Source organism: Anticarsia gemmatalis, chromosome 3, assembly GCF_050436995.1.
Source record: "Anticarsia gemmatalis isolate Benzon Research Colony breed Stoneville strain chromosome 3, ilAntGemm2 primary, whole genome shotgun sequence".
Taxonomy (NCBI): Eukaryota; Metazoa; Arthropoda; class Insecta; order Lepidoptera; family Erebidae; genus Anticarsia; species Anticarsia gemmatalis.
Window position 1 is genome coordinate 12,109,770 of NC_134747.1, and position 16,564 is coordinate 12,126,333.

Below are 16,564 nucleotides of genomic sequence, written 5' to 3' on the forward strand. Positions count from 1 at the left end.
AGAAAATGACCTCATTTATTTTATTGTCTGGCAACACATTACATCGCGGCCATGTAATTAAAATGTCGATAAAAATGATGACAGTAATTACAAGAAAGTATTGAAGAAAGTAGAAATTGTATTTAAGTATTTTAACTTGACTCTTTACTGTGTAGAATACTTTTCTGGTACTGTCGTAATAAGAATACTTCTTGTATCGTTTGCAAACTTATAAAGGAGTAAAGGACTATACTTTTAAGACTGAACTGTAAAGCAGATCCCAAGAGTTTATTTACTACGTCCCCCATGTTACGCATATTGTTTTAATATAGGTATTTTATATAGCTGACCCACGCAACTTCGTTTGCGTCACATAAGAGAGAATGGATCAGAATTTTCCCCGTTTTTGTAACACTTTTTACTGTTACTCTGCTCCTATTGGTCGTAGCGTGATGATATATAGCCTAAAGCCTTCCTCGATAAATGGGCTATCTAACACTGAAATATTTTTTTAAATCGGACCAGCAGTTCCTGAGATTAGCGCGTTCAAACAAACAAACAAACAAACAAACTCTTCAGCTTTATAATATTAGTATAGATTAGTATAGATTTAGGATGTGATTGAGGCAAGTGCGTTATTTGGTATATCACGAATACCCCTATGGGTAAAAAGCGTGATATTTTGTATGTTTTTAAACACGTGTTATTGTTTTCTATACGTGCATATTTCCTATAAAAAGTCTATCCCTTTGCAGTATGTTTTTAAAATTAAAACATATTGAACCGACTCCACATACAAGAACAAAAGTCTCATATAGTCCCATCTAACATTCATTTATACAAAAACAAAACATAATTTCATCAGTTTCCTCAAGCTCATAAATAAACCAAAGCTCATTGGTTCAAGTATCATTAATACAGTGATCCGAGCAATCAAACGATTCGCTATTCGTTCCCAGTCGTACAAACACTCAACATTGATATATTCACGATACACTGATCATATGCGTGGATCCCTGCCAAAGTACACTGGCGTTTCTCACGAGGATTATAATAATAAAATAGATAGAAACTTATCTACCCTCTTATTCATAAAAATATATGAAGTTATGAAAGACTTATAAAGTGGCTTGTTTCTTTCACTCCTTAGCGAAATGAAAAAGAGAAAATATATTATAGTAGCTTTTTAACTAAAATAGGTTTATAGTGTGTTTATGAATAAGAGGGTTAGAAATTATGAGGGTGATTTTGCATAATTAGTTCAAGTATTACATAATGACTGACAGTCTCTGTAGAATGTATAGTAGGCGACTGTTGATCACAAGGGATCGATTCCCGGGTCGGACGAATGCTAATGGTTCTTTCGAATTAATAGTATTGGAATATTCTCAAGAGTACCCTAAAGTCTGATAACGTGAGCATGTTATCAGACTTTAGGATACCGCGCGGTAATATTGCAATCGGTTTGCCTTCTACTACATGGAATTACATTGTTAACATCAAAATGTATTTTATACAACTCTGCGCAAGGAGACGTCCTCAGTTGCAAAGGCCTTTGAATGCAATTGATGCCATAGTATCTCAATAATGCTCAGTAACTATACCAATCATATTATGACATAAAATTTGCTCAAAGTAAGAAAACAAACAAGTAATGTTTGACTTCGAAATAACCCGCATATCGCAAATTATATTTCTAATTCCGTAACTAGTCTTGCTTACATACAGACAGGACAATAACTGCATATTAACATACTCAATACACAGTATTACTGCTATATAACACTATTACACATATAAATAGGTAGTGTGAGGTTTATAGCCCGTGAAGAATGCACTCTGACTTTCCATTTTCATCACAAGTTGAAACTTGGTGTATGTTTTATTGTTTACATCACGTAAGGATCAATTTGTTGTTAATTCTACGATATAATGTTATGAATACAACGAATGATATAATTTTAAGTTATTGATTTCGAAAGAAGATCTCGAGTCCTTCAAACAATATTCAAATCCGCGGGCCTTTGGATCTTGGTCTACATCATTTAAACTTCTAAATCATAAATATTTCTCATAAATATATATGAATAACGTAATATGAATATTGAAATAAAAGCTTTTGTAGAGATTTTTCGATAACTTATATTCATGTTACTCATTTCAATACTTATTCATATTAGCTACCGTATCGTATGTAATACCTAATTAACACCCAACATTACTAAACAAGTAGCTAATATTACATTATAGGAAAACTGAGTAATCAATAAAACAAAATTTAAAATTAATTGTATTCATAAGTAACCAAAGAACATCCACCAATACTTCTAAACACGAAACCGATACAAAATGTCGCAACTCCCATTAAAATTTTTATAAATATTACTATTTCATAATACGACTCCAATATCGGACCCTCATCCATTACCGTATAATTACCGACTAACGACTATTATATCTAAACGGACTCGACTATGAACATAAAACAAACGCATTCAATATTAGTGATCAACACTTATCTTGTTACATAAAAATTATAAGTGGTAGGGACTGGTTGCATTTGAGTGTAACGAACATTGGATAGTAGAATGCTCGGTCGATATTTTTAAATAGATTTTGAAATTTATTGACTAAAAGGTATAAATTTTGCTGATCTATGATATTAAATATGATGATGGTATTCAAAAATGAATATTTAATCGTTCCAAATATTTAAAGTTTTAACAGAATTCAGATTATTTTATACAATAATCATTAAGATCGTATTGTATTGTCCATAGTAAATCGCCGTTAATGATGAAAACCAATAATTTTATATAACTAATTAGTAACCTATCAATTTCAACTGTACCTAAATCAATTAACAAAACACAAAAATAATAATTATCGACGCAAAACAACATTAAACTTTGCAATATTTTCCGCAAAACACACTCTCAATTCAAGCCGGAACCTCCACACCCCACACACACTTCATCAAACAAAGACCATCTTTATTCCACACGTGTACCATCCTTAACCCATGATATTCACTTAAAATCATAAGATCTTAAGTGATCCGTTAACAACTTCCTAATATGTATAGTGAAAGCACCTGACGTCTCCTCCATTATTTGTGACGCAACTTCATATTGCCCACTTGTGGGATAAAGCGAAGTGGATTGCGACATCACATGTTAATAGAATATTGATTTGTTATAAGATGTTTAAGTGAATATAAATCATTATTTTTGTATCATATGTAACGCCGCCTCATGTCTGCTGCTAAGTTTGTGTTTGTGGAGAAGCTAAATCTACTTTTTTTTAAATAACTAAGTTTTAACTTTCTCCATATTATGCTATAAAATTACATTAGCAGCTAGATATATATGTCGCCTTTAGCCCTTTATTGCAATAGGTCAACCAACACCTGAGTTATGAGCTACTGGATATAGGTGTGACAAAATCTTTGAAGTTGAAAGCCAAAAGAAAACCTATGGTCCGTTTTGTCATTAGATCCATTTATAAAGACTAAGCAAAAGACTAAATATTCAAACAACTTACTTAACAAAAAGTAACTTAACAATTTGACAATTCCATAAGTACTACAGTTGTACGATCTATAATCCCAAGTTACAAAAAAGTATTGAAAATATAGACTTGGATAAAAAAAACAAAATTTTTATAACATTCCCTATTGTCTCATAAAAATAATAAAACGTTCGGAGCTTCGATTATTTTCTTTGAAACTGTGTGTTTCTTTGAAATGAAATTGTTATTTCATCTAGATTATAGAGAGCGCTCTTGAGAGTAGTACTAATAAAACTGCGTACGTTTTACGATCTACTTTCAATGAGTTTCTACTACAAAATAAATAGCAATCTGAAGTGTTATATGTACTTAATACATTCCAGAATAATAAACGCAACATAGAAGCGAATGGCAACTTGAATCTACGACATATTCTGTCATATTCCGACTATTTTTCACAATAACAATTGCCTACAACGCGCTCTAAATTATTATTTTAAGAACAAAATAAATTAAAGTTTAGACCAGTAGCACGAATAGCTACATTCGGTGCGTTCGGGCGGTTGACATTTAAACTTACATGGGAATATAGTTCATGCAGAGTACGCTAGGGGCGCTGTTGAGTTTCTCATACATTTACCGATAGGTACTCGGTTGTTGATAGTTGACAGTTATAAGTCCCTTATCTCAACAAACTATTTCTCTTTTGACAAATGTAAATAAGTGTAATCTCACAAGTTCATTCATTCACATCAGTATCATACATCCATTGATAGAAGCTCCAATAATCTCCCCAATCAATACTCGTTCCTTATCCGATCTAAATACCACTAGACACGTATTCTCGATAATGCACACCCCGCCTTATTCTGATAAAACAAGTGAAAGTTCGATAGTGAATACGAGCTTTATATAAAAAAAAACAAATAGTTCCAACGGGATTTTTAAACGCGGTGGTAATCGGAGTAACCATCTTTAAAACTAGTTATTATCTGAAGATAAAAGGAATATTTATTGAGAAGAAAGTTTTCTGATGTCCCAATTAAAATGGGCCCGTAGTACTTCTTCTATTTGGAGATTTTAAAATATTTTAGTACGCACATTTAAAATTTTATTTTAACTTAAAGTAAGGACTATAGTTCATGGTACAAAACTAGAATACACTAATTTATTTCTCGATATTGAGAAAGATATCATCGTAGCTTGTATAAGGGTGACAGAAAAAACATTACAGCGCTTTCGATTACTGACCAAACAAAATACGAGTATCTTTGCTATTCGTTCTCTAACTTGAAAGTGGAATTATACGTTCGAGGTATTCCAAGATTTCGTTCTAATTTTCACACGAACTCTATCTAGTTAAAACTAGACTACATTAATCCATCAAAGACCTCTCGCGGTGCGCCAGAATTAATGATTGAGGATACCGCCACCTAGGCAGGCAAATTAATCGATGTGGTCCAAATACGCTAGTTTCCCTTAACTGTGGCAGTCGGTCTAGTGTCTGATTGAATAATAACTACGGTTCATGGGAAGTTTTGACCTTGGACTGGTAATTAATTGTGTTGGCGGTCAATAGGGTGCAGTTATTAGTGTGTCAACTCATTGTTTAATAGTTTGGTAGCTGTGAATATTAATATAGATAAGAGGTAATATATGTATGTATGTGTTACTGTAAAAGCCCGAACTGTGGTAAATCCTAAGATTTTCCGGTAAAACCTAAGATTTACCAACTCTCAATGGTAAAAGTCCGAACGTTCTTTTATTTCGAACTTTTACCACCATTTAATTGGCAAATCTTAGGATTTACATAATGACACGGTAAAAGTTGATAAAGTCATATTATAATGTGTTTGAGCCGTAATATAATGATAATGCTAGGGATATAATTATATGCCGTAATATAGTTATAATGAAAGTTTGAAGATGTCGCCGGAGCCCCGCTTCGCGGGGCTCCTCCTTCTGGGTGGTTTTACAAAAAAATAACCACGAAGGCTGAGGTGGGAGCTTCGCTTCGCTCGCTCCCACCTCAGCCTTCTAACCTAACCTACCCATGTCGGTTTGCCGAAAACTCCCCTTCTTTATAACTATTAAATTATTTTATATTAGCTACATTTACCTGCTCTTGAGGTATATCCTAAGATTTACCAAGTGAACAGGGGTAAAAGTCCGAAATAAAAGAATTGTTCGGACTTTTACCATTGAGAGTTGGTAAATCTTAGGTTATGCCGGAAAATCTTAGGATTTACCACAGTCCGGGCTTTTACAGTAACATATGTAACATTTATTTGCAATTGTAAATCAGTAGCACTATCTGTAGAGCTTCTGCACGGGAAATTTTCATACGCTTTTTCTGCTATGAAAGGTTTCTTAGTAATCACATACACAACTTTTTGTTATTAAAATACTTAATTTAAATACGAATTTATCCTTGTGGAAATATCTCTGTAGCTATTAAATCCAATTTTAGTCCTAACTAAATGTTATCCATATCTATTTAGAATTTTTGCTAGGCTAGAACACGAACTTTACTTCGAATCTACATAAATAAAAATTAATCATCGAAATTCCCACGGCAATGGAATCAACGCCATAAATTGTACTATACGGGCTAGTTCGCTAGTATTAAATAAAAAACACCACTCTCTCCTAGTCCTTACCTCAACAACATCTTTAAGCATGAACCGCCTCCGCCGCCGTCGTCTCCGCGGCGCCGGCTCCGAGTCCCTCTCGATACCCTCGTCATCAGTGTCCGCGCGGCCACCTTCAGACGTCTCCGAGCCCTCTGATAGCACACCGCATTCTTCATCGTCATCAGCTGAAAGGAATAAAAACTATTAGTGATCGTTTTTGAAGCTACATAAAAAAAATCTATTTAATTTTTCCGTCTTCCATTACTCTGTTTGATTATTGGTTTTGAATATTGGTATTGGTGTTGATTAATGGTTTAACAGATATCTAAGCAGACTAAAATTATATTACGAGAGTCAAGAGTCTTTGATTTGGTAAAGTCGTAACGTTGACAGCAACCTGAATTTGAAAGCCGAAACATATAGTAGGTTATCTCCTCATCACGCCAGTTCTTACAAAGAATGTGATGCACAACTCAACCGAGCACGGGATCTTAATTTTTATATAACCACATTTTTCTTGAATAAAATAAAGCAGTAGAAAACTACTCACTAGAAGTCAATTCCAAAGAAAAACATAATAGTCTATTGGAAGAAACAAACACAGAGAATCACGATTGAAATGAAATAACAAAGTAATTTATTCTAGCAAAGGGCCCGGGTATTAAAATACTTTCAGTTTATAAACAGTATTACGATACAATGTTCCACACAAAGGATAAAGGCTTATTGACAAAGCTAATCGAACATTGTGTACGACAAAGCGAAATAGTTCGCTCATTATTACAGCTAATGTTTCAGAATGGAAATTGTTCCGAGATTGTTTGTTTCCAACTAATTAAAAAGTGATTAATATTTAAATTAGTCAGTATAATATTTTAATATTCCCTTTTTGTTTATTGTTGCGAAATATCCGAAAACTAAGCAATGAACAGGTTTTGTTGAAGGTTTTAAACTGTTTGTACATATAATACTGAATTGCTAAACAGCAAACGCAATTAAAATGATAAAGGGCCTTGATTCTCTTAATTTATAAATTTGTCAAAATTCAACAGTTCACAAAAGAGTGTTATACTTGCTTTTCCTTAAATAACGATTATAAAATTATAATTTAAGTAGATTCGATTTTGATACCACTTTAAGTATCGATATCGGAAGATAGGTTTTAGCTAGATACCACCCTCCGCACCTCTGCATAACCTCAGAAAACAATAGCTCTTAAATTACGCAAAACAGAAGCGTTTAATTCAAGCGCTTAAAGCACTAACTACATCGCCAAGGGAGAAGTTACAAAGTTACCGTAGATTTGCGACGCTTTCAACTTGGAACTAAGTGGCAAACTTATGACTGCTACATATTACATGAAACTATAACGCCCCGTTTAAGTTTATGGGTCTGAATATAGCAAGAAGTCGTGAAATAGAAGTCGACAAAAAACGAAAGATTTGATTAAGATGACGGAGATGGTGACGGAAGAGAAGGCATCATTGGGCGTCATCGTCATTTACCTACGTCTGATTTGTAGCTATATTCAGACACACGCGTTCTTCTATCAGAGAACGCATGATTCTATGTATGTATGAATGATTTATGTGTATGTATTCAGAAATACGTAAAAGGGGAATATAAAAACGAAACGGATAGATGCCAATATTGTCTCTGTCACCTGCAACAGGCTTCCCACTTAAATCTCTTGGTTTATTTTTTACTTTCTTGCGATGGCTTGCTGCTGTATTCATGCACACAAAATTAAATGTTTTATACAAAATTTGTGTACTAATGATTTAGTTTCTGCCTCATTAGATTGGTATGTGCTACTTTCTATAATGAAGCCATATAATTATGTGTTTGGCATATTATTATTATAAATTGAAGTTAACAATGCAATGCAAGTTAATGAAGCAACAGCTGTATTGCGTTTAGTTTTCAATGCGACAGGTGAATAATTTATCCACATTATAAAAATACGAATGCATATTGTCAGTCTGTCGGTTACGCTACAACTAAACACGTAAACCGATTTCGATAAAAAGTGACAGACAGTGACAGGTGATTCATTATCGGGAAAATGCATTAGGAGATTTTTTTTAATTCCACGCTTCGCGCAAGTATATTGAATAGAGAAGAGATTCACGCAAAAATGAGTACATAATACGTATGTATAGAAGTAAAGTCGACTGAACGTAATCTATTTATCTATCTAGCCCACTTCTATCCACTGTTGAGTGTAGGCCACTTTTTACGATACTGCGCTTATCTCATCCATTGCAGTCCTAATAGACTTATGCCCGATTTCTGAATAAATTTAGCGGTACTTTACCTATTCAAAATTGAATAATATAAATAGATAAACTACCGCTAAATGTACTTCAGAAACCAGGGCCGTCGGAGTTAGACTATTAACGTTACCTCCATTTTATGCCGTTCTTCTACCTAAAAAAGCCTTCCTTTAAAAGTTAACTAAGTTATAGCTGTTATAGATCTAACAGAGTATCACTCCGTTCCAAAACGTCATACAAGCCGCCACGTGTGGTCGTATTGCACATAACACGATCACGACCCGTCACCCTCGCTAGCTGTACTCGATCGACATTGTCTACCGAGTTCAACGCGTAACGATGTTGCGGGCACATACCTTCCTTTGTGCCGCCGCCGACCAATCGCGTAACAGCTGACATTGGCATTAATGACTCAATAGGTGATTATTTGAGAGCTATAGACAGTAGCAATAGTTACTTTTGATTATAATAGAGTGGATTATATATGAGCTACGATTCGTCATATAACGAACTGAGACAAAAGTCTTTCATTTTTAAAGCCAACCAATGGGAAAGGATTGACTGCTTTCCGTTTTTGCCAGATTTAATTTTAATTACAAAAAATAAAAAAAACACATAAGTAGCTTTTATATGTATGTGTTTATTACGTGGGACTTAAATTGTAAATGGCGAGTGTGTTTCGTATATCTCTGCCATTCTCTGCTTGCACTGGGTGTAAAAGGCGTAATGTTATGTTTGCATGTTATGTATTCATATAATAGTGGCACAAAGAGCGCGTATGTCAACAATTTACTTCATTGGAACAAGTTTAGCCGTAGTATATTGTATATCGGGAAAATATATAGAATAGTTGTCACATATCTCAATCCTCGGGCTAAAATTAGTTGAGAAAATAAATTGGTAAGACTCATTTGAATACTAACTACGGTTAATAAACGTTGCTTTAATTACTATTGTGATTTGCAGCGCAATTTGTGATTTGTATCGCCGGCAGCAATCGTTAGCTTAGAACTTTTAGACATTGACACTGGTAACATGATAACATTGTCGCTGAAGCTAAAATATAGATTGGTTAAGATAGTCGTCTTGTGCCCGGTTTCTGTTGTACATTTAGCGGTAGTTTATCTATTCAATAGCGTTTTAACTCATTTAAAAAAACCTCAGAAACCTTCAGAAACCGGGGGTTGCTGTTATTAATGCGCCAAGGGTTTATGACTGGGTGTATTTTCCCATATAAATAAAATACTCGTATGATTCACAATAGTCGTTTCGGAACTTACTTTGATTCGTTAATTATTTATTCGATATTATCTATATTAAGCTTATACATGAATATTCAGATGCTGTATATCACAATGTAGTTGAAATTATGTAAAGTTGAGTATGGGTAATTCGTACACTACAGATACATTTTTTCTTTGATTAGCAGAAGATAAATGATCCCAATCCCAATATCTGAAAGTAGGTAAGTTTACGGTCTATAATTGTACAGAACTTGCAGCCTAGTTAAACGCTTTATTATTTGAGAATCTCACGTTTTTTGATAGATAATACCATTTTAATTGGACCCTGTGTAGGCGGGTCATAGAGTCACGAGTGTCTCCGATTAATGGCCATATACCATAGGAATGAGAGCCCAATCTAATATGATAATGTTATAATAGTATTTTACAACTAAATGATCGATTGGAGATCGTTTGTGCCGTCGTGATTGATATCAAGGTTCATTAAATGGTATTAAGACTTTTTTGTAATACGAGTATATGGAAATGAGATTTGGGCCACTTAACGTCGCATATTTGTTTAATAAATAGGGTTATTGGTCCCGCAAACGCTTAATGCCTTAACACAACTAGTATGTTTACTTTACATACCAAATATGTTAAAGAGATGTGATAACAGTTTATTTTAATGCAATTCTTATGCATTTTTCTTACAATTTACTTCTGTTAACTGACATTCGCTCACTGTCGTTGAAACTAATCAGATGCGTGTGGAAAAAAATTAAAAATGTCTCTTGAGCCCAAACTTTCCAAAGGTATTGAAAAATTTAGAGGCCTTTTTAGCATCTACTGTTTAATTGTAAAATTGGGAGTAATTTCTATATTTGAGTACCAATTTTACCACCTTAAACTATAGGAAATAATTAGCCAAAACAGTACGTCTAGCAAAAATGTATATTAAAAGAAAAATACTCCGTAAATTAACCTCTGCGTAATAGTCACATACACTCCCGCAAAGCCAATCTTCTAAACATATTTACCGAAGTGACGGGAGCAATTTTCATTTAATTTCGTGACTGAGTGATCACTCTCATCAATTTCACTCTTATTTGTTTCGTCTCCATTTGTCGACCGTCATCGAGTAATGGCTTCATTTAGAAATAATCTGTGCCCATCGAGAGTAAGAGCGTAGGCTAGTAACTAGTGTTATTTAAATGTCGTAATGTTACTTGTGTTTATATTTATTAGGAAAGACTAACTTTGCACCTGGTTTCACTCGCATTTATGATAATTACTTGAAACTTACATTAAAATACTTTTTCAAGTTGACTACGTCTTTAGTATTGTCTGCTATGGGTTTGATTTTTTCAATGGAACAATGATTTTTGTAATCCAGTTTTGGACCTGACTGCTGTCTATGTTTAAAGTTTGTTTGTTTGCACAAGGCCCCGGAAGACAAGTAGTATTTGTATAAACTAGTTATACGGCAAGAGTAGTCTTTGAATATCTCCTATTATCCAAAAGTACTGACGGACTTGTGCTTACAAATTCAAACAAACTAACCCTTCATTATATTAGTAAACATAAAAATAAACTTGTTATACATTTTATTATTTTTATTTAGAGATCATGAACGAAACAATAGGAGCCATGAGTAGCAATCAACGGACTCTCAAAATAATGATTGATGTGAATTTTAACAGGTCCCATACATCAGGAGCCTGTTCTATTTCGTGTGAGTTTTTGTACCACCGTCTTAACTGGATCTCGGGAGAGGTGTCGAAAAGAAAAACAGGATTTTTAGACACCATCATCGGTTTTTATGTTTTGACGTAAGATAATAGTAAAATTTCAATTTAGCCGTAATATAATAGTATTAATTTCATTTCATTTTACATTTGGCTTATGAAAACGCCTCTACCCGTGTGCTGTTAAGAACAATAATAGAAGCTTATGATTTATCCTATGCTTTCCTACATTTTTTTAACGTGGATTCTGGTTGCATCTCCAGAATAACGGACCTTATAAAGGACACATAAGCCAATATATTACCGATAATTACTACCGCATAATAATATGCCCTTTCAAAGCTCAAAGAACTGTAACATTAAATAAACATCCACACTTCCTCAACTATTTAAATACGAATAAAACAGCTTATCCCCCACTATAATTTCTCCATTTATGTTAATAATATGCAAATAGATTACATAATGAAAATACATAGAACACTGGCATCCAATGATAATAAACCTATCAACAAAATAATGGGATTTAATTGAATTTTCACTTAAACTTTAATGTGTAACGAATGCGTATAGAAAAGCTTGGAATCTCTTATATAATGGCTTTATAGTAAGTCGTAAAGATAATGCAAATTCATACGATTTAAATAATTGTGATGCAACTGGATCAGAAAAGAAAAGTGTTTTAAATGTCGCTGTGGAACATAAAGAAGAAATGTGGGCTTATGACCAACTTTTTGAATAAGTTTCGGGCAGATTATTATCAGGTGGAATACAGCCATATATTATATTTCTCGCTTTATCTATTATATATTAATATTGGCCTTTAGTATTTTTATTCCTCTATTTGACAGACATCGTTAAAGATTGGCTATAAAATACTCTCTAGAAAGAGCTGGTTAATTCATACGCAGTGAACGCGTAGGTGTAGGCACAAATTACAATCCCAATTAGCTCATACCTCACACCACATCGACATGCTAATACCAGGGTGTCACGACTGAGTCAGAGCTTCACAGTGAGCTAATATCAGGTAATAAATAGACGCTAGTTCATTACGCAACCTCTCCAGACGTCTGGCAGCCTGGTACGTTGGTAGCTCGGACAGCTACGCGATATTTATTCGAGAGCGCCCGGCGCCAATTATGACGACACCAGTCTAGTGTTATGAGATCCTGGTAACTACGAATGTGTTACGAAAAGACTGACTGACTGTAATTATTTATTGGTTCACACGATTAACAATTTGATCAATTGGAGCAATTAACCTTTTAAATACTTAATACGAGTGTAAAAATAACTACGCAATTAGCAATTATTGAATTGTTTTAATACATTGTCAGACTATTTATTTGTGGACTCAATACTCAAAAATAGATGTAAAATTAAAACACGTGACTTTTTAAAAACAACATTTTTTCTACAGCCTTTCAGCTACAAACGATTCTATTTATAACTGAACTTTTCACAATAAATCACCTGTCGGTACCACAACGTTTCTGTTTTAAACACTCCGGCTTCCCCGCCCTGCGAGCGGACAAGCGAGGTTTTTCATAACAACATTTTCCTGCTTAATTTCCGTAGAATTTGTTAAAGTTAACGATCAACATCGATGGCAATTAATCGGCTCTTTTAAGAGATTAATCGGTGTGTAATGAACGTTGAAAAGAGGCCGATAACCGGCTTAGACGATTATACGGTGATAATTGACACGTTCTTAGATCAAATCGGAATGATGCTGATAAGTTGACAGTAGTATAATTTCCACTATATTATAGTAAAGGAATTTTACTACAATTTCATTGAATAATCAATGACAATAATAATAATCCCGTGTGACAAATTGAGAATGAGGCAAAGAAAGTCTTTATGGATCGTACCAAGTGGTGTTCTTTAGCCCTACCTCAATAAGAAAAAGGTATGATTTTATGAATGTTTGTATGTAATAAATGCATTAAAAATTATTCTCAAGTGATTTACTTATTTATAAAAGCGCACCCACACTTAGCTACGGTTTTTCACCTATTTGAACCTATATCGTGACTGTGGAGCGTAAATTTCTACCATTTTGTGAATGTATTCCGTGGGATAGTGCACTATTAGAAACTTTTCTACAATATATCATAAATAAATAGGAAGTTTGTTCGACCTAATCTTGAAAACTACTAAACCAATTTAAAAATGTCTTGCAGTAATAGAAAGTTACATTATTCCTGCGTAAAGAAAGATATTTTTTTAAATAAAATCTTGTAAAACGTTACTCAAAATCTCCTATAGCCTAACAACTAAGTAAAAGGCCTTGAATGCAGGTTTGCGTCTGGCAGAGGTCTATAAAAATCTGAATTTAGAACATCAGAGACTCACAGGCTTAAGAAACTGAATGTGGCCTGCTTAATACAGCTTCTTTATTATGAAACTACACAAAATATTTTACTAAGATTTAAACACATCGTAGATGCTAAGGCTCTATACTAAGAAGTCGGTAGATTTGTACATTATTAGTTTAAAACGTAACTAAGTTTATAATTTCTATCAAGCCACAGTATTATCTAACAGAATGGAGCCGTAAAAGGAAAATTGAATCAATACGGTTTCCTCCACAACTGGTTTACATACATCATGTCGCTTGATGTTTCCGTCTTTTCTAAGCATTTGCATAATGCTAACTTCAGTAGTTCACAAGTATTATGTAAAACTTGTTTGAATTATTAATTTATTGGTACTGTGAAATATGAGAAAGTTTAAGTTTAATATAGTAATATTATTTATGGAGTTGTATCTCGGGAGTGCCATAAAGGCGCTAATCGTATTCTTTGTTTTGGATATTCTATAACAGTTTTTTTTTGCTTTTCTCAATTGATATCAGCTAATAATATAAAGCTAATGTCGTGAGAGGCCGCTATACTTAATATTAACGTTTCTACTTGGGAGTACTTGACAGTCAACTGCAACCTGAAACCTCAGATAAGCAAACTCTCGTTGTCTGTAAATACTTAACGCTAGTTATGCACAGTAGTTTAAACCAGGTACCAGTTTAACCTATATCAAAAGTAAATGTACGTTTTAGGGTGAAAACTGCAAAACTATCAATAGTATTTTTTTCTTATGCCTCGCAATTATCTAAGTAAAGATTTTGCAATAAAAAATCTCGGAAAATCACGGGAAATCATTACACAATGACAATAAAACAACGGTTATCGTGATTATTACACATATTACGACTGTTACATCGTCTTACGAAGAATTTACACGAGTTACATGTACCGGTGTTTCCGAGTCGCAGGCTTTTTGTGCGGCCGCGCTGTTTAATGTGCAACTTCCACGGTGTTCCGCGAAATTTGTGAAAGAAGGCATTTGAATACACGTTTCCTTATATTTTAGGTTAACTTTCCTTACATATAATTACTATTATTAACTTACATATAATTACTATTACTACTACTATTATTATTATTATAGAAAATTTTATGAGGAAATGTTTGCCATTTAGAAAAAAACTGGTACTGGAGCGATAAAGGTGTATTCTAAAAGAGCATTTAGGTACATACAAATCTCTATTATTGTTATGTACGGGAACTTTTTTTAATTTTGCATAAATTCGAAGTTCATGAAAACATGAGAATATTCAACCAGACTCAAAACCAATGCACGATTTCCTTTGGAGTTGCAATTTAGTACACGAATTCGTCTAGACTAATCAAGAGGTAAGAACGACTATCCACTAAACTTAACACACTCAATCAAATCCACCTCAACTCTCACATTAAAAACTAAATTAACATAAACAAAACAAAACCAAGCAAACCAATTACAAAACGCATCACAATAATGTCCAAACAAAGGTGTACTATTAATAACAATTTATAATATCGTGGTCATTGCACACTTTCTCTACCGAACAAGGCATCACGCTTCAATGTGGGTTACCAACTGCAGTATAAGGACTGTAATTGGACACAAGAATCTGTAGACATGCTATTACTCTCTGAATTTGGTTAAAATTGGGCTTCGGATGAACTTTAGTTTTAAACTATTTCTAAAATAGCGACCTCGTTTAATGTTCGACTATATTTTTAACTTAACTCTGCTTTTATATTCATTTATGACCCGCGCAACTTCGCTTGCGTCACCTAAGAGAATGAGTCAAAGTTTTCCCCGTTTTTGTAACATTTTCCGTTGCTACTCCGCTCCTAATGACCGTAGCGTGATGTTATATAGCCTATAGCCTTCCTCGATAAATAGGCTATCTAATACTGAAAGAATTTTTCAAATCGGACCAGTAGTTCCCGAGATTAGCGCGTTCAAACAAACAAACAAACAAACAATCAAACAAACAAACTCTTCAGCTTTATAATATTAGTATAGATGTGTTCGGTAACTTTAGTGTTTCAGGTTTCGTTTTAGAGTTAATACGTGTACAAATTTGAAAGGGTTCATGCTTTGGACCCATGTATCACCTTATGGGTCCAAAAATCAATTATATAATTTTATATTTTATGACCTGGATGCATTTGAAAAAGACTGGTCGGATATTGCCGTCGATAGGATGATTTGAAAGGGAAGGAGGGAGGCCTTTGCCCAACAGTGGGACACTCAACCAAAGATATGGTTTGTAATGCGAAATGTACACAATATAAAATTGCAAAGTATTCAATCGTTTTATCATAAAACACCAAAGTAAATAAGACATTTCCACCATTCTATAACAGATTTCTTCCACTCCACTACTAAAAGAACTTAAACAGAGACTCTCATCCCAAAAACGGATTATTCCACTCGCAAAAATCTTTGACAATCACAAAAGACATTCAAATTTCTTACTTTTGGTTGTTTCCTCTTGTTTTTTACAAATTGGCTTCAAGTCCCTAAACAATTTAGTTGTAAGGTATCACGGGTACTCAAACGGTAATTGCTTTATGTACCCGAAGGAATTCGTATATACTTAGCTCTTAGACCGTTGTTTTGTGGAACCGTAAGCTTTGACTTCAGAGTAATTTAATTTAGTAGAAGTATTTAAACGAATATAAGTAGGTTTTAAGATTGAGAGTTGTTTTAAATTAGATTTTAGAATCAGTTTGAGTAACGTGTCGTAGTGATAACACACACATACACGCTGCACTATTACATAATCTATATATAATAATTCTATAACGTTTTTGCACAGATCGGGGAAAAACACAGGCTTCTTATATTTCAGA

General features: G+C 33.8%; 1 protein-coding gene across 5 annotated transcripts in view; it reads right to left on the bottom strand.

Moving 5' to 3' along the window:
• spir (spire type actin nucleation factor) overlaps positions 1-16,564 on the bottom strand; it is a 224,094-nt gene that overhangs the window by 77,238 nt on the left and 130,292 nt on the right. For all 5 annotated transcript variants that reach the window (XM_076136634.1, XM_076136631.1, XM_076136633.1 and 2 more), the window contains exon 4: positions 6,150-6,307. In XM_076136634.1, coding sequence (XP_075992749.1) covers positions 6,150-6,307 — 158 coding nt within the window. The remainder of the gene's footprint in view (positions 1-6,149; positions 6,308-16,564) is intronic.